General features: G+C 41.9%; 1 protein-coding gene and 1 pseudogene across 1 annotated transcript in view; one reads left to right on the forward strand and one right to left on the reverse strand.

Annotated features, from left to right (window-relative positions):
- Positions 1 to 714: 714 nt before the first annotated feature.
- Positions 715 to 19,110, reverse strand: part of SAMHD1 (SAM and HD domain containing deoxynucleoside triphosphate triphosphohydrolase 1) — a 76,711-nt gene continuing 58,315 nt past the window's right edge. The window contains exons 12-16 of the mRNA XM_006144103.3: positions 18,235 to 18,374; positions 17,333 to 17,428; positions 9,445 to 9,549; positions 7,426 to 7,563; positions 715 to 1,354 (exon numbers count right to left, since the gene is read on the reverse strand). Coding sequence (XP_006144165.1) covers positions 1,220 to 1,354; positions 7,426 to 7,563; positions 9,445 to 9,549; positions 17,333 to 17,428; positions 18,235 to 18,374 — 614 coding nt within the window. The 3' untranslated portion in view covers positions 715 to 1,219. The remainder of the gene's footprint in view (positions 1,355 to 7,425; positions 7,564 to 9,444; positions 9,550 to 17,332; positions 17,429 to 18,234; positions 18,375 to 19,110) is intronic.
- LOC102474610 (axin interactor, dorsalization-associated protein pseudogene) lies at positions 13,089 to 15,021 on the forward strand (annotated as a pseudogene).

Here is a 19,110-nt window from a genome sequence, read left to right on the forward strand (position 1 = left end):
CTGACCCAGAACAACTGGTTATAGGGGAACCCTGTGAAACTGGGGGGGATAGAGTTTTCTACAAGGTGTTTTTATGCCCCACATAAGAGGAGGCCAGAGTCTGCAGACCATTCCAGTAACTTCATCAGGCCTCTTGCCCAAGAGCCAAGGTCCACTCCGGCCCCTCCTCTCCCACCATTCTCCTCAACCTCGCAGCTTACAAGGACCAGGAGGGTGAGGGGAGGACTCTTCACTTAGATCACTTGAGGAGACTATTATCCTTTTTAAAATTGTTTCTTACAAGAGAGATTTTTGTTATAGGGTATGTGCACTCACCAAAGAGACAGAAAGTGAAAAAAATCACCTCCTGGGGGTATGGCCAAGCTGCAATCCCTTCTCCTCCATTCTCCTCTTGGGATTTTGGGCACACACGTTCTTGGCATGAGTTTTAAGCTGCCAGGTCTGGGACTTGAACTGTGGTCAACTACATGGGAGCCCAGCAATGTAACCATTATGCTATCTCCTGGTGCTGAGGAGAATATCCTGAACTTAGAATGATGGGTACTTCCTTGGGGGTGAGAATTTTATGTTTTGGTTTTAACCATGACAATTCCAATTTCTTTCTTTCTGTTTTTGCCATAGGGTGTGTGTGCTTGCTGGAAAGAGAGAGGGAGAGAGGGAAAGTGAGAAATCACCCCCTGGGGAGATGGCCACACCACAATTCCTTCTCCTCTCAGAATTTTGCGTATCCACGTACACATGCCCAGACTGACTTTTAAGCCACCAGGTCCTGGACTCGAACTGCAGTCAGCCATGTGGGAGTCTAGCACTTTAACTACCACATCACCTGCTGGCTCTGACAATTTCAATTTCTAATTCTAATTTATACCTTTGTCTCATTTCTAAATTAAAAAAATAATGATAAAAAACAATCATCTGTCATAAGAGGTCAGAGTAGATAATAGAGTTGTCATTCTAAAAAACCCAGGTTGCTAAAGGAGAATTTGATTAACATTAAAAATAGGTAAGGTAATGCTTTTCATAGCATGTATAGAAAAATTTGCCTAACACTTTTTGTTTCTTTGAAAATAAAAACTGTCTAGCTTTAGCACTATGTACATTTAAAATATAAAATAAAAATCACTAGTTGTCACTAAATTGGTGGAATGCTCTGATTCCATTTCCTAAATTAATTGTACTGGGGGAGGGCACAATTAATTGTAACCACCATTACAGACAGTCACTCTGAGGTGTCTGCAAAAAGCTGGACTGGATTTTTTCTGGACTTTTTTGCTTCACGGGTTCGAGCTGGAGTCTGGGCTGAATCTCTGTTATTCTTTCGAGGTGTTATAAGTGGGGCTACAACATCGCCATCCTATCGGGAAGAGAGAGAAAAATGGGGAACAGAGAAAAGTCAGTTTTCATTAAATTATAATTTCTTTTTTTAGAATGATTTTATTTAACTTTATTTATTTATTTATTTAAAATTTGATCAGAGAGGGACAGAGTGAGAGTGAGAGAGTGAGAGAGAGAGAAAGTGAGAAAACAAGCCACCAGGTCTAGGACTTGAACTGCAGTCGGCCATATGGAAGTCCAGCATCCCTAACCACCACGCCACCTGCCGGCCCTAGTTTTCATTAAATTATTTACTGAATTTTATTTATTATTATTATTTAATTTGCTATAAGGCACGTGTCCTCACCAGAGAGAGACAGGAAGAGAGAGTAAGAAAGTAAGCCGCCATGTCTGGGACTCGAACTGTGGTTGGCCAAGTAGCAGCCCAGCACCAATACCACACCACCTGCTGGCCCCATCATGTCATTTCTGAAAGTCTCAGGTACACATATCTTTGTCTTACAGATAGAGCGCTTCTAGACGGACTTACTCTCCTTTAGTAACTGAGAAAGAGAGAGAAGGCGCTTCCAGCAGGGCCAGTCATGCTGCTATCCTGTTCCCTCCTTCCTTCCTTCCTGTCAGGATTCCGGGCACACAGTACTCCCCTGCCTGGTTCTATGACCTCCTCCTCCACGGGACACAAACTGCCCCGCTTGAGAAAGGGAGGCTGCATGAGCTAGATCCCTACTCCTCCCTCACCTGGCCCCCTCTGCAACATCTGGTCCAGGTGTACAAATGGCAAATGTATCTGCAACACTTGAATTTTTCTCAGCAATCAAAGCTTTAACTCCAACCCTATCCACATAGATTCCAGCCAAATGAACAACTCTACTCAAAATGAGAAAAAGTCTCAAAGTGAAGTGACACTACGATCTCAGAGCCTAAGAAGTGAGGTCCTCTAGGGCTGAGCTGTGGCACAGCAGTTAGGTGCTATGCATTGAAAGCTACATCCCATATGGCTGACTATGGTTCAAATCCCAACCCTGGAGGTTTGGAAAAAACATGCCAGGTACATGGAATGGAAATACATGGAAATACAGGAAAAAGGATTACAGTGTGACCATGACTCATGGGGTGGGGGGTGGGGGAGGTGGGGTCCATTCTCTATCTGATGAGCACATGTACCCTCTGGCAATAAAAATGAAAATAACAGAAAACCTTTAAAAAAAAAACAGAAAAGTAAAAAGCAAAGTCCTCTAATACTGGACTCTATCCTAAACTGTTCTTGAGGTTGTGTGAGAGTCTCTGGTTATCTGAAGGCACAGTGTCTCTGAAAGCCCTTGTTGTACTAAGAGTGCAATGTGTCTGGTGGGAGGTCGTGCCACTCGCTGGCCTGTTTACTCTCAGATCCATCGTGTGCCCTTCCTCTGGTCTAGCCTATATGCTCTTGTAATCTAATCTCCCAGTTCTTGTGCCTAGTGGCTTCCAGTTAGGTTTGGCCGGTGACAGCCTCTGACAGAGGAGGGTTGAGGCGGGCTGAGCAGCCAGGGCATTCTCTCCCTACCCCTTGTCCCGGACAGCAGTGGCTGTGACTCCTGTGGTTCTAGCTTCTCAGGAGGCCATGGCTCTTGCACTCCCACCTGCTCCTTTGGTCTCCCTTACCCTAGAGGTGGCAGTAGCTCCTGCTGCTGTCTGTCTTCTGCTTAATCATTTAGCTCTGCCCAAACTTTTGTATCTTGCCCCTCACGTTAAATCCCTTCTGTTGAACCACACTCCGGCTGACCTGACATAGCTGCTAAAAGCAGCCATCTGGGAAGCAAGTAGGAGGTGTCGCTGGTTATGGCGCTGGACCACATGGCTGACTGAGGTTTGAGTCCTGGACCCGGGGGCTTGAAACTCATGCTGGGCACTTGTGTGTGTGCCCAAAGTCCTGAGAGGAAAATGGCGGCATGGTCATCCCCCTGGGAGTGACTTCTCACTTTTCCTCTCTGTCTCTTTCTGGTGAGTGTATGAGCTCTATGGCCATGACACTCATACCTAAAGGCCCATCTACCTCAGTCAACATTACTTGTCTTCAAACTCATCTCTATTTCTATCAAACTTCCCTATCTCTACCTGGTCTAATTTCAACTCTAGTGAATTTTATAAATAGAAACTCAACTACGTCATTTTCCTGCTTAAAACCCTTCAAAGGCTTCCTGTTGCTTTCAGCTTACACGATCTGCATCAACCTCAGACTCCTCTTGCACTCTGTTCCTTCCTGAAATGTGCCATGTTTTCTCTCATCTGACCGACCCCGATGGTGCCCTTCCTCAGCAACCCCAACTCTGTCCTCTTCCTACCGGCCCTTTACCAGGAGAAGGATAACCCCTTCTCCTTCTCATTCATTCTGCAGGGCTCAGCCTCTCAGCCCTTCTTTAAACAAGCCTTTTCTGACTAACCACGTCAGGCTACATCCTCTTCCCTTCTGCTGCTCTCGGATGCTGCACCCACTCCACCCCTCAAAGCACTCACTGTGCAGGCTGTAACAGTTGCTGCTTCCTTGTGGGTTTGTTATACCCAACTAGGCTGAAAGCAAGAACGAGGACCTGTCTGTCATAGGTTCTGTTCCATCCCTGGTACCTGACACAGGGCCTAGCAGACACACCCACTCCATGGGAGAATGTATATAGATTTACGGTGTTATCATGTGGCCAAACTTTAACAGTCTCTTGTCTCTCTGTGTCAGCCTCTCCAAGTTTCAAACCATCGCAGCTAGACAGTTTAGTGACTGAGTCTCCTCAGGTGTTACAGTACTGTTCTAGTTCTTACTGTTGCTGATAAAAGAAAATATCTGAGTCTGCATAATTCCAAAAAACCGAGGTTTATTCAGCTCACGGCTTTGAGGTAAGAGGCCCAGGGATCACATGAGGTGATCTTGTAGTGACCCGAGGTGCTGCGTCATGAGGGTAAAAGCAGAGCAGAGAGTGTGTGTCCCCCTCCTTAGCAACCCACTGTGAGTCAGTTCTGGGACCCCAGCCCGATGACCTTAAGCTTCATCAGAACAACGATATAATCACATTAAGTTTTCACCCTCTTTTTTTTTTTTTTTGAGAGAGCTTTTTGCAAGAACAACAATATAATCACATTAAGTTTTCACCCTCTAATTTTTTTTTGAGAGAGCTTTTTGCTATAGGACACATGATTAGCTAGAGAGACAGAAAGTGAGAAATCATCCCCCAGGGGATGGTCATGCCACAACCCCTTCTCCATTCTCCTCTCAGGATGTGAGGCATGTACACACACATGTAGACATGAGTTTTAAGCCCCCAGGTCCAGGACTCAAACCACAGTTGACTACATGGGAGTCCAGCAATGTAACCATTACACCATCTGCTGGTCCCAAGTTTTTGCCCTCTTAATCTTGTCTCCACCAAATCTCACGCATGAATTTTGAGAGGGTCACTTGAAACATAGCAGTTACCTTAGACAGAAAAATTCTTAATCCCATGGGTCTTGCTCCAGTTCAAAAAGCAAACATAGAAGAAAGTCATTACAGCAGTGCAGTGACTCCTGAGTACTCCCAATAATTCCCTCCCCACTGCACACAGGAGAAAAGTCCTTCTAGCCAATTACATCGAGTTTCCTATAATCCTAGCCTACTCTTCCTGTCTAACCACTCACTACTTGTTGGTAAGAATTTTCCATGCTGGTCATATAGCTTTCTCCACCGTCCCTATACTCTCATCTGGTTCCAGTTTCATGTCTTCATTTGTGCTGCCCCCATTGCTAAAGAGGTTTACCCTGTCCCTCCTCCTCAGCCAAACACAATTCAGCCTTCTAGATGTATGCATCTTCCCTCCTGCACGAGGCTTTTCCTACAGTCCTCCCAGCCCTCCAAATCCCACGGGAACTCATATTGTATCATGCCTTCTGGAACTTAATAAAGTATGAACTTACTGAGCTACTTTTTCATGTCTGACGCTTTGCTTTGTTCCCTTCGGCACCTGTTGCATGGTGGAAAAGCAACTATAGTGCTGCGAGGGAGAGTGTAGCTTAGGAAGTAGAGCACCATCTCTCACCTGCCTGCCTACTGTACTCATTCATTCACTCAATCAACACGTACTGATGGGTCACTTTTGCTGTGCCAGGCACCTACTGTGTGTAGATCAGGAAGAGATGATTTTTTTCCTAAAAGAATAATTATTTATTTAATTCCATTTGTTATTACTATTATTTTTTAACTTGATGAGAGAGAGAGAGAGAGAGAGAGAAGAAAAGTAGGAAAGCAAGCTGCCAAGTCTGGAACTTGAACCACTGTCAGCCATGTAGGAGTCTAGCACCTTATCCACCATGCTACCTGCTGGCCCCAGAGATAGTTTTTTTTTTTTTTTTAAATTTATTTTGTTTAGGGACCACCAGTTAGCGTATTGGCTATGTCACTGGACTCCCATGTAGTCGACCGCGGTTCGTGTTCCAGACCTGGTGGCTTAAAACTCACGCTGGGCACGTGTGCGTGCGGGCCCAAGATGTTAGGAGGAGAACGGAGGAAAAGGAATTGTGGCGTGGTCATCCCCCCCTGGGGGGTGATTTCTCGCTTTCTGTCTCTCTGTCTCTCTCTGTCTGGCGAGCACACATGCCCTATAGCAAAAACCTCTCCAAAAAAAATTATTTTGTTTAACTTTGTTTATCATTATTATTATTATTTAATTTGCTACAGGGTATGCATATTCACCACATAAACGCAGAGAGATAGAGAGAGAGAACAAGAAAGAGAGAGATGGGGAAAGTGAGGAAGTAAGTTACCAGATCTGGGACTCAAACCACTGTTGGACATGTGGGAGTCCAGCACTTTAATCACCACACCACCTGCTGGCCCCAGTAAGAGATGATTTTCACAACCTTCTCCACAAGGTTGGTAACTGTGGCTTGCCAACAGTCCTCTTCCAGCTCCTCTCATTCTAGGGAATTTACATAGTTTACTACTAAACTAAAGTAACCAGGCTTGAGAACAGTGATTAGAAAAACAAAAAACTCAGGACCAGCAGATGGCATAGTGTTTATGTCGCTGGACTCCCACAGAGTCAACTGTGGTCCAAGTCCTGGACCGAGTAGCTTAAAACTCACACCGGGCGTGCCCAGAATTCCAAAAGGAGAATGAATTGTGGCATGGCCATCCCCCCCGGAGGGTGATTTCTCACTTTCTTTCATTCTGTCTCTCTGGTGAACACACATGCCTATGGCAAAAATCTCTCTTAAAAAAAAAAAAAAAAAAAAAAAAAAAAAAAACAACTTATGGGTTGTGTTAATAAATAAGTTGACTATGGTGCTTCGGTAACCTCCTCTGAAGGATGAGTACATTATGATTCACCTCTCAGTCACTGGAGGACTGGATGAGACATATGGTGAAAATATTACAAAAACCTGTTCACATGCTCATCATTTTATCTTTTATTATTAGGACAAAAATGATAAACAGAGTACTCGCTCCACTCATGTAGGTAGAAATCATTGGTGGACACAGATTCAGACATTTTAAAAGGAAAGAAAGTGGAAAGGCTATATCTTCAAAATAAACCATGAGCAAAAGAATACAGTGTAAATGAGAACTTTTCAGTAGGTAGAAAGATCTCTTGATTTTTACTTAGAAATTTTAAAAAATCGCATAAACTACAGGCTGGCCCATGGAAGTTAAAAGCTGGGCAGAGGAAGCCAGATCCTCCATGGCCATCTGGGGATTGAATCCTCGCCCTGGTGGCAGCATATCGGGCACATGTGGCCAGGATCATGATGGAGATTTAGAGGAAAAAGGGTTGTGTAATCAGGCCCTACTGGGGTGTGTGCATGCTCTTGCTCTCTCTCTCTCATGCATGCACATGTGTTCTATGGCATTATTTAAAACTTACACAAACTATGTGACTAATAGGAGACCCACCGGGGCCAACAGGCATGGTGATTAAAGGCGTTGGACTCCCACATGGCCTACCATGGTACAAGTCCCAGACCTGGTGGCTTGCTTTCTCACTTTCCCTCTCTCTCTTTCTGTCTCTCTCTGATCAAACTGGAAAACAGTAATAATAAGAATAAATAAGGTTAAATAAAATAATTCTTAAAAAAAATTAGACTACCCACCTGTGGCTTGGTGAACTCTCTGTCTAAACACCATTGAACGAAATGTTGATGTGCAGCAAATAAACTCTTTCTGTCCGTCTTCTTACAATATACTCGAATCAGCTGCTCTGCAAATCTCTCTGGCAGAAGCTGTGAAACCTTTTTAAAAAGAAAACATTTAACTTTTGCTATTGCCTTGAATTTACACATTAGAGCAATATCAATTCCCTATGCTCCTAAGCACAATTCTTGACATTATATTAAAAAAGGAACACTTGCTGGGGTTGTCAGGTGGTGTGGTGGTTAAGGGGCTAGAGTCCCACATGGCCAACCACAGTTCAAGTCCTAGACCTGGTGGTTGCTTTCTCACTTTCCCTCTCTCTCTGGTCAAATTAAAATAACAATAAAAAATTAAATTTTAAAAATCTTTAAAAAAACAACCCCCCCCACCACATTGCTTTGTTGTTTTATCCCAATGGTAACACAAATATAAAAAATTCAGAATAATTTCAGGCTGCAAAATGTATGTCACAGTTATATGTCAATTAATAAAAGACTGAAGGTTTACATTATATAATTATATATGGACTATAAGCCCTCAAAAGATATGCGAATAAACACATTTAATTTACATGACTTCAACCATCTAGCCCCGTCCTACACTAGATTTGTAATCTGGTCTCTAAAATTAGAAAACATGCTTTTTGGGGCCGGTGGATGGTGTGGTGGTTAAGGGTGCTGGACTCCCACATAGTGACTGCAGTTCAAGTCCTGGACCTAGTGGCTTGCTTTTTCACTTTCTCTATCTCTCTTTCTCTCTCTGCCCCTCTCTGGTCAAATAAAAATAAGTAAATTAAAATACATAAAGTTAAATAAAATAATTCTTAAAAAACAAAATATGCTTTCTTCAATGTTTACCAAACAGGAAAAAACTGGCTGTTCGGGCAGTCTCATCCATAGGACCAGCAGGTTTGTGGTGGTTAAGGCACTAGACTCGCACATGGCCAATCATAGCTCAAGTCCTGAACTTGGTGGCTTGAAAATCATGTGGGTGTGTATGTGTGTGTGCCCAAAATCCTGGGAGGAGAATGGAGGAGAAGGGATTGCAGCATGGCCATCCCACCTGAGGGGGTGATTTCTCACTTTCCCTCTCACTGTCTCTGTCTCTCTCTAGCAAATAGACATGCCCTGTGGAAAGAACCTGAAAAACAAAACAGAAAAATAGATAGTTTCATCTACACAAAACTAGATATATATTTTCATTTAAAAAAAATATGCCTTTTTGGGCTATCAGGTGGCATAGAGTTAAGGCAGCTGGATCCCAAATGGCAGACGAAGACATTCGAGAACTGGACCTGGTGGCTTGAAAAACATGCTGGACACATGTGTGGCCGTGTCCAAAAATCCTGTGAGGAGAACGGAAGAGAAGGGACTGTGGTGGCGACCACCCATGGGGGATGATTTCTCACTTTTTCTCTCTACTTCTTGCTCTCAGCCTCTCTCCAGTGAACACAAGTGCCCTATAGCAAAAAAAGAAAAAAAAGAAAAGAAAAGAAAAGAAAAAAGGCATTTATTTTGTTTAACTGTATGCACTGACTTTAAAACCTAACTTGCAGTGCCCTATAGCAAAAAAAGAAAAAAAAGAAAAGAAAAGAAAAGAAAAAAGGCATTTTTTTGTTTAACTGTATGCACTGACTTTAAAACCTAACTTGCAGGCCAGCAGGTGGCATGGAGCTTAAGATGCTGGATCCTACGTGGCATGGCTAACTGTATGGTTTGAGTCTCGGACCTGGTGGCTTGAAAATCACACTGGGTACCTGTGTGTGCATGCCTAAAATCCTAAGAGGAGACTGGAGAAGGGATGGCAGTGTGGCCATGTCCTCCACTTCCCTCCTTCCTCGCTCTCTGGTGAGCACACGTGCCCTACAATAGAACCTAAAAACAAAACAAGGAAACCTAACCTGCGTGTAAAATGCAAATGTACTACACAGACCTGTCAAAACCCACTGGAGTGTATATTTTCCCTTAGCAGTTAGTTACCTGAGATTTAGTAATCCTGATTGCCTTGGTAGGATCACTCTTACAATAGAAGTGAACGTGATCAATTGGGTTCTTATCTTCCATTCCATAATCCATGTTGATAACCTTAATAAAAGCAATAAAATAAGTAATCAGAGCTGAATTCAGAGTTATAGGGGTATCACAAGAAATGGAACAGAGCTCTCTGGGGTTCAGAAGTGAGCACACTGGTATGGTGGCTTGTGATGGAACAAAATATCTCTGGGTCCAGGCCAGGTAGTATATACTGGACACTGAGCTAGGGAGGCTGAGCACACACGGGAGGCCCAGGCTCCATTCTCCGTCCACCCTCCATCCATGGGTGTGGTGGTGGGCTCCTCTAGTCTCAGATACTCAGGAGGCTGAGGCAGGAGGATTGCAAACTCACATACAAGGTGGGTGACATGAGAAAACACTGAAGGAGCTGGGTGTGGTAGCATGCACATGTGGTCCCACCTACTCAAGTGGCTAAGGCAGGAAGATTGTGACAAACGAAGACCTTGTCTAAAAACAAAACAAAATACCATGCGCACACACACACACACACACACACACACACACACACACATTCACATGCAAAACAAATAAACAAAAAAATATATAAAAGGTAACTGGTTCCTGCCCACTGATAGAAATTCGGTTTTGAAATCAGGGAGAGGGGAAATTTATTTGTTTGTTCAACTTAAATAAAGTATAAAGTCACTATCTGCTATATGACAGAAACTGGTAGACACCAGAGATACAACAGAGACAATTTTTATATAATCCCAGTCCCCACAGACCATGTGACCTAGATTGAGGTTGAACAAATAATTATGAAAGTAATTATTTAACCATCTTTGTTATTCATGGAAAAGCAAAAGTGCTTTGAAACTTTTTTCAAAGAATTATTTTATTTAACTTTGTTATTTATTATTATTATTATTATTTGAATTTAACCAGAGAAAGACACAGAGAGGGAAAGCAAGAAAGCAAGCCACTAGGTCCAAGACTCAAACCATAGTTTGCCACGTGGGAGTCCAGTGCCTCTAACCATCATGCCACCTGCAGACCCCAGGTGCTTTGTAACTTTCTAACATAGCCTGGGTTCTGAGGGAATGACGTTTCAAAGTAACTAAGAGTTAACCAGGCCTATGTAGGAAGAAACAGAATCCCAGGGAGAAGAATCAGCTCTAGGCAGAGGCCTGAAATGTTTGTTAGATTCAGTAAGACTGAAATCGCTGACGATATTAAAGAGAGTAGTTTCAGTAATAGTGATGGTGACAGAAAAAAAGTACAGGAATAAATGAGAAATGAAAAAGAGAAGGCCACTCTTAGAAGTCTGGCTGTTGGGGCCAGTAGGTAGCATGATAGTTAAGACACTAGACTCCCACATGGCCCACCACACTTCAAGTCCCAGACATGGTGGCTTACTTTCTCATTTTCCCTTTCTCTCTCTGGTCAAATTTTAAAAATAACAAATAAAGTTAAATAAATTAATAATTTGAAAATAAAAAGAAGTTTGGCTGTTAAGAAGTAAGAGGGGCCAGGGACCAGCAGTTAGCGTAATGGCTATGTTGCTGGACTCCCATGTAGTTGACCGTGGTTCGAGTCCCGGATCCAGTGGCTTAAACTCATGCCGGGCGCATGTGTGTGAGTGCCCAAGATCCCGAGAGGAGAATGGAGGAAAAGGGATTGCGGCGTGACCATCCCCCCGTGGGATGATTTTTCCCTTTCTGTCTCTCTGTCCCTCTCTTTCTAGGTGCCTGCTCCAAAAAAAAAAAAGAAAGAAAGAAAGAAAAGGAAGTAAGAGGGGCCAGAAGGTGGCATGGTGAATTAGGCGCTGGAGTCCATGTGGCCATCTGGGTTGTTCAAGCCTCAGATCTGATGGCTTGAGAGATACATTGGGGGCAACATACTGAGTGTGAGAGAGATAAAGAGATAGAAGGGAGGTGATGAGAAATCAACCCCTGGGGGGGACAGCCATGCGGCAATCCTTTCTCCTCCATTTCCTCTTGGGATTTTGGGACACCCACACATGTGCCTGGCATGTTTTTCTTTTCTTTTTAAAATTTTTTAAAAGAATTATTTATTTCATTCCATTTGTTATCATTATTTTTTAATCTGACCAGAGAGAGACAAAGAGAGAGAAAGGGAAAGTAAAAAAGTAAGCCACCAGGTCCTGAACTTGAACTGTGGTCAGTCATGTGGGAATCCAGTGACCCCAGCCACCATGCCACCTGCTGGCCCTGTGTGTGTCAAGCCACAGGCTATGGAACTCAACCTGCAAAGTTGGCCATGCGGGATCCAGCCACCTTAACCCCCACGCCACTAGCTGGCCCACCACACAGAATTTTGTGATGCTTATTATTTCCCCCAGTTTTGTAGTCACAGAACTACTCACTGATGCATCAATTTGCCTTTGTTACTGATAAAGTTACTCTCTGGGGCTGGCAGGTGGCATGGTGGTTAAGGCACTGAAATCTCACATGGCCAACCATGGTTTTGAGTCCTGGACCTGGTTACTTACTTTCTCACTTTCCCTCTCCCTCTGTTTCTCTGTTCAAATTAAAAAAATAAATAATAACAACAAATAATATTAAATAAATTATTTTAAAAATAAAAAGATTACTCTTCATGTTCATTAGCCACATCTGTATCTTCTACTGAGGGCAAAGGCAGGCAGGCAAGAGCCCAGGGAACACATTCTAGGGACAGAAATCTTTTAGAGTGTCAGGAAGTCAAGATACAAAATCCTTCTACCCAGGACCAACAGTTGGCATAATGGCTATGTCCCTGGACTCCCACGTATTTGACAGCAGTTTGGGTCCTGGACCCGGTGGCTTAAACTCACACTAGGCGCATATATGTGTGTGCTCAAGATCCTGAGAGGACAGGAACCAGCAGTTAGCGTAATGGCTATGTCACTGGACTCCCATGTAGTCGACCGCGGTTCGTGTCCCGGACCCGGTGGCTTAAAATGGGCGCGTGTGCGTGCGTGCCCAAGATCCCGAGAGGAGAATGGAGGAGAAGGGATTGCAGCGTGACCATCCCCCCTGGGGGGTGATTTCTCGCTTTCTGTCTCTATGTCTCTCTCTGTCTGTCTGGCGAGCGCACGCGCCCTACAGTGAAAATCTCTCAAAAAAAATACATAATTATGCTGTGCGTGTATAACTAGTTTAATTTTGTTCTCTTCTGGATGTTCCTCAATATCATCATCATTCTCTGTGTCCGTCTTTCTGGTGAGTGCATGTGCCCTATAGCAAAAACCTCTAAAAAAAAAGAAAAATCCTTCTACTTTAGTGGAACCTCCAGTGGGCCCAAGGACAACTGTATTGGGTTGTCAGAAAAGTCATGACACTTTTTTTAATTTTTTAAAGGTTTTTATTTAAAATTTTTTTTTAATTTTTGTCTTGGGAGGGTGCACTCACTGGAGAGAGAGACAGACACAAGTGAGAGGAAGAGTGAGAAATCATCCCCAAAAGAGGATGGCCATGCCGCCATCCCTTCTCCTTCATTCTCTCTTCTGGGGATCTCGGGCACGCACACACACACATATACACCTGACATGATTCTGAAGCCACCAGGTCTGGGACTTGAACTGTAGTCGGTTACATGGGAGTCCAGTGACATAACCGCTATGCCATATGATGGTACCCATGATGCATTTTTACATAGAAAAATATGTCATGACTTTTCCAACAACCTAATATATTTCAGCAAAGAATAGTTATGGGGCGCCAGTTTTAGGAGAGGTGCTGACTTCGACTCTTAGGGCCTGCTGGTGGACGCAATAAACAAGTATCTGATATTAGCAAGTCACTGCAAAAAGAGGCCCAAGCTCGACACAGTAATTCTGAATTCACAGAACAAAAGAAAACCACAGGCAAAATTGCAACATGCTTAGAATTCCAAAGTGTGGCTTTATAGTCCACGTAGTCCCAAGAAGAATATAAACTGGAGGACCTCAAGAAGCTAGAACCGAGCCTAAAGAAGATTCTTACGTATAATAAAGAATTCCCAACTGATGTCCAGCCTGTCCCGTTAAGAAGAATTGTAGCACCTAGTGAAGAAGAGAATTTGGAATTTGAAGAAGATGAACAAGAGTGTGGGGCTAGAGCAGGGTCTCCTGATTCTTTTCCTGCTAGAGTTCCCGGTACTTTATTACTAAGGTTGCCATCAGAACCCAGAATGATGTTCTTCACTATCAGAATTGAGAAAATTGGTTTGAAAGATGCGTTGATCCCTATATTACAGTTAGTGTAAGGGATCTGACTGGCATAGACCTAACTTCTGCACATGACACTCCTGTGGTTTCAAGAAAAGAAGACACATATATTCATTCTAATGTGGACCTTGAGCTCTAGAAGCATGTAGACAAATTAACCAAAGGCACAGCTATCTTCTTTGAATTCAAACACTATAAACCTAAACAAAGATTTACCAGCACCAAGTGTTTTGCTTTCATGAAGATGGAATTAAACCTGGGCCAACTGTAGCAGAACCGTATAAGACACCCACTGACTTTAAAAGAAAGAAATTGCAGTTATTGACCAAGAAACCACTGTATCTTCATCTACATCAAACTCTGTACAAGGAATGATCCTGCCTTGAATAACCTGGAACGTCTGTGAATTTCACCACCCAGTATGAACCATCACAGCTGTGTAGCACAGTCATCCTTCGACGGGCAGGAAACGAGCCATGCACATGTCATAGTCCAGAGTGAGTCCATTGCCAAGCTGTACCACAGACTTCAAAGTCCAGCACATCACTGACATGTAAGACTCCTTTGGGTACAGGGTTATTGCAGATTTTGAGACATGTTCTTACTTTTAATTAATTGAGCTATTACTAGTCTAATTTACCACCACTCCTACCCTGTTCCTGGAACAATACTGCTGAGGGTAGAGTGTGTTCATCTGCAAATGTATTAATACAGCAATAAGAATGTGCTCGAGCTTACACATCTGGTCACTAGCTCCAATATGCTCTTTTGGTTTGAGTTAACTTCTGTGAGTAGGACGGAATCAAACTGCTCCGAGAAGAATTGGACCCATTTTGCTGCCTAAGAAGATCTGTCTGGAAATGAAAGGTCCTCAGAGGTGGCCCCGATTCACCCTGCTCTGAGAATTTTCCTGTTGAGAAATAGCGTGCCTTGGCCAGAACAGTGCCCCGTGTGGGAGTATTCCACGGGTTGTAGCTGTGATATTGTCCAGATGACCAGACTTTTTCTGAAAGTGAGCATAGTTTTAGCCATGTTGATTAGCTGTTCTGCATCACCTCGTTATTCTAATGGTGATTCTAGGGTTAATATGGAACCCATCTCAGGATAATCACAAGTTTTTGGATGGGTTTCCCATCGGTCTTCTAAATCATATAATCAAAGACAGTTGAGTCAGATGCTAATGAGATACTGCAGGAATAACTGCTGTTTTTCTGACAACTGACTGTGAAACCTTCGAAGCTGCATACATCTGATGGTGATGAGTATGCAAAATTTGGAAAGATAGTCTATTTTTTAAATATAGGTAGACAGGATTGCCATTTATTTCCTATTTAGATATTATTGACATTCATCCACATGAAGATATGCAGGTCATTAGCTTATAATAATTTGACTATTTACATTACTTTTGATTTAATGATGGAATGGGCATAAATAAAACTTTCATAGTAGACATGAGGTAGATATTTGATACACAGAACTTAAGATTTGTGGTGTGCTTTCTGTGGGTTAGATATAGAACCCACATATTTGAATATTCACTATTTATTTTTGAATTATTTATTTTATTTATTCCTTTATTTCTTTTAATTTGACCAGACACACACACACACACACACACACAGAGAGAGAGAGAGAGAGAGAAAGAGAGAGAGAGAGAGAGAGGGGGAGAGAGAGAGAGAGAGGGCAGTGAGAAAGCAAGCTACCAGGTCCGGAACTCAAACCATGGTCGACCATGTGGGAGTGTCCAGCATCTTAACCACCATGCCACCTGCTGGTCCTGAATACTCACTACTTTAAATGAGCAATGCGTGAGGGGAATATAGTGTCAGTACCTGGCCTATTTTTAAAATAGTGTAATAACTCTAATCATACAATTCATTATGTTTGTTTTTAAAATAACCATAATTGGGCCAGCAGGTGGTGTGGTGGTTGAGGTGCTGGATACTCCCACACATAGCTGACCACGGTTCAGGTCCTGGCCCTGGTGGCTTGCTTTGTCACTTTCCATCTCTGTGTGTGTCTGTCTGTCTCTGTTTAAATGAAAATAAATGAATAAATAAATCAAAGTAAATAAATAATTCTTTTCTTAAAAAAAAAGAATACTGATGCTAACTTGATAACCATGTCTTTAAAAAAAAAATAACCATAATTAAGTATTTTAGCCCTTGCAGCTCAAGAGATCTAGTCTTTACTTTTAGTTGTCTATTAAGTCAATTCTGTTTACTACATGGATGTTAATAAAAATTATATGAGCCTGAAACAACTCTGAACCAAATTTAGTCCTGTCTTTCATCTTGACTGGATTAACTCTGAATTCTAAAATCATTCAGTTCCCAATAGCTCTAGGGGATGAAGAATTTATCTTAATAAACTGCTTTATTCATTCAACTCTTCAGAGTTGTCATATCTCCACACTGTAAACTCCTGAGGGGGCAAGAACTGAATTCTCGCCATATGTAAATTTCCTAAGGTGCTTGGGTATTTAGTACTCTGTGGAGTACTTAGTATCTTTCATTTGATGTTACTGACAAGACCTAAAAGATAATCCCGTAAAAAACTACTATTAAGGGACTGGCAGGTGCCGTGGTGGTTAAGGGCGCTGGATTCCCACATGTCCAACTGCAGTTCAAGTCCTGGACCAGGCCACTTGCTTTCTCACTTTTCCTCTCTCTCTCTCTCGTGCACACTCTCCCTGTCTCTCTCTGGTCAAAATAAAAATAAATAAATAAGTAAATACAGTTAAATAAAATAATCCTTTAAAAAAAACCCTACTATTAAAATGTAGCAAAACTGAAAAAAAAAAAAAAGAAAATAAAAAATGAGAAGCTTGTGGGAAAAATATACAGGGAAACTGTCCTGAGATTTCAGAAAAGAACTCTGAAAAGAAATTCCTATAGGAAACAGAAAAAAAATGTGAGAAAGCTGTCTGATATTTCATTAGGATAGAAGAAGACATTGAAGTCTTGGGGCTGACAGGTAGTGTAGTGGTTAGAGGCACTGGATTCCCACATGGCCAACTGTGGTTTGAGTCCCAGACCTGATGGTTTGCTTTCTCACTTTCCCTCTCTCTCTGTCTCTCTCTGGTCAAATTCAATAATAATAAAAAATAAAGTTAAATAAAATAATAATTTTAGAAATATTTTTTATAGATTTTATTTTATTTATTTATTCATTTATTTCATATTAATTTGACCAGAGAGAAACAGAGTGAGAAAGCGAGAGAGAAGGGGTGGTCAAGGTGGCTGTATCCCACGTGGTCAACTATTCAAGTCTTCAACCTGGCAGCTTGAAATCACACCACGTATGTGGACATGTGTGCTTAAAACATAATCCCTTAAAAATGTGCTATTAAGGGAGGGAGAAGTGGAGGAGAAGAGATCGTAGCATTACCACATCCCATAGAAAGGGCTTTCTCGCTTTTCCCATCTTTCTGTCTCTCTCTGGCAAAATTTTAAAAATATCAGTTATTTTTTCAACTGTGTATGTACACAGGCAATTACAAAAATAATGAGCATGTATTACTTTGTGATTAAAAACCTTAAAAATAAATATATATTATGTAATATTCTATTAATGATATGACCATAACTATTTGCAATTCTAAAATGGTGGAGAGTGCTTTATCTTGGGAAAAAAAATTTTTCACTCAGTATCACTTACATCCACTATAAAATCTTCAGCCGTCAGTTCAACTTCTAGAAATACTTCAGTCGGTTTGGCATCAGCAATCTCCTTTGGGAAGTCTTCAAAGATATCCTGGAAAATTCAAGTCTCCTCATGTTAGAACCCTAGGTTTGCATCATCAAATGTCTGTGTCATGAACAGGTTCCCTCTATGAAAATGGTGTTTAACTAAAAAGAAAAAATGATTAGATATATCCCTAACAAATATAGCTCCTATCTAAGTCACCCTCTACATAGATCAATTTTCATGACAAAATTTTCACAATTTGGAAAAAAAGACACATAGCATGAGCTTATTAGTGAAACAAGAGAAAGTAAAGTGAAACCCAAGAAACTATTACGAGGTAGGTGTGATTATCAGTATGACTCATGTTACAGCTTTCTGCAAAAATAAAACTCCTTCAACAGCAGGAAGTGAAAACAGATCTGTGCACTCAAGACAGGCATGAGAGAACCTGATAAGCCGTGTAAGGAGAAAAGAGCAAAAACAGGTCCTTGCCGTCACAATGAGGCTCAAGTAGGTACCTTATTTTGAGGCCCCTCTCCTTTATCTTAATTTTCCCATGCGTAGGTCTAGCCAAAATTTGAGGCCTACTCTCACTTACTGGATGAAAGAACAAAGGTTTGAAATCAGACCTGGCTTTGAATTCTGGCCAAGTGTGCCTCCACGAACATGTTAATTAATCTCATCTAAACCTCAGTTTCTCTGTCTGTAAAACAGACCTAAGAATACTGCATTGCTGTAAAAATTAAATAAGAACAAATATAAATGGCTTAGTATAAGGTCATGGTATTATGTTGAGTTAATGGTTTCTTCTTAGAAGCCAGAGACTACAATAAGATGTCACTAGTGGAGAAGTATCTGATAACTCAACTTACCCTTTCAATCTTTTGTTGATATACTGGCTGGGTCTCACCCACATACTTGTAGAGATTACGGTATTCAATATTTTTTAGAATCTCTCGTGCTGCATCCAATCTGGGATCAGTAGAGTGTAAAATCTCCAGAAAAATGTTATCTGCCAATTTAATGAAATTTCATTACATTTCAAAACACAAGATTTAAAGACATATATTGTTGTAGTCCTGAAATGATTTTAAGAAGCAGTTCATAAATGTAGGCACCTTATGATTTTAACAATATGAAAAACTGTTTAAAAGGCTGAAATGAGGGACCAGTGGATGGCATAATGGTTACATTGCTGGACTCCCACATAACCAACCACGGTTCAAGTCCCAGACCTACTGGTTTAAAACTCATGCCGAGCATGTGTGTGTGCATGTGCTCAAAGTCTTAAGAGGAGAATGAAGGAGAAGGGACTGTGGCATGGCCATCCTCCCTGGCAGGTGATTTCTTGCTTTCTGTCTTTCTGTCTCTCTGGCAAGTACATGAACCCTGTAGCAAAAATCTCTTTTTTATAAAAAGGGGGTGGGGAGAAAGGGATAGAGACAGAGATAGGTACATTTGACAATTTTCCTGTGCAGCGATCCTCCTGCTCCAGCCTTCCAACTAGGCAGGATCATAGGTGCATACCATGCTCATTTGGCCTGGGAACTAAACCTGTGCCTCCCATGTGGCATCCAGCTTCCCAAATGGTGCCACTGAAGTTGGGGCTGTGTATGCAAATTTTTGATGAAACATTTGAAAATTGCAGACATCAGTACCCCCATCCTTAAATACTTTAGCAAGTGTCTCCCAAGAACAAAAACATTCTTGGCTCAGCCTCTGTGGCACAGTGGTAGCATAGAGGATTT

The sequence above is a fragment of the Tupaia chinensis genome, unplaced genomic scaffold (genome assembly GCF_000334495.1).
Source record: "Tupaia chinensis unplaced genomic scaffold, TupChi_1.0 Scaffold000115_1, whole genome shotgun sequence".
Taxonomy (NCBI): Eukaryota; Metazoa; Chordata; class Mammalia; order Scandentia; family Tupaiidae; genus Tupaia; species Tupaia belangeri.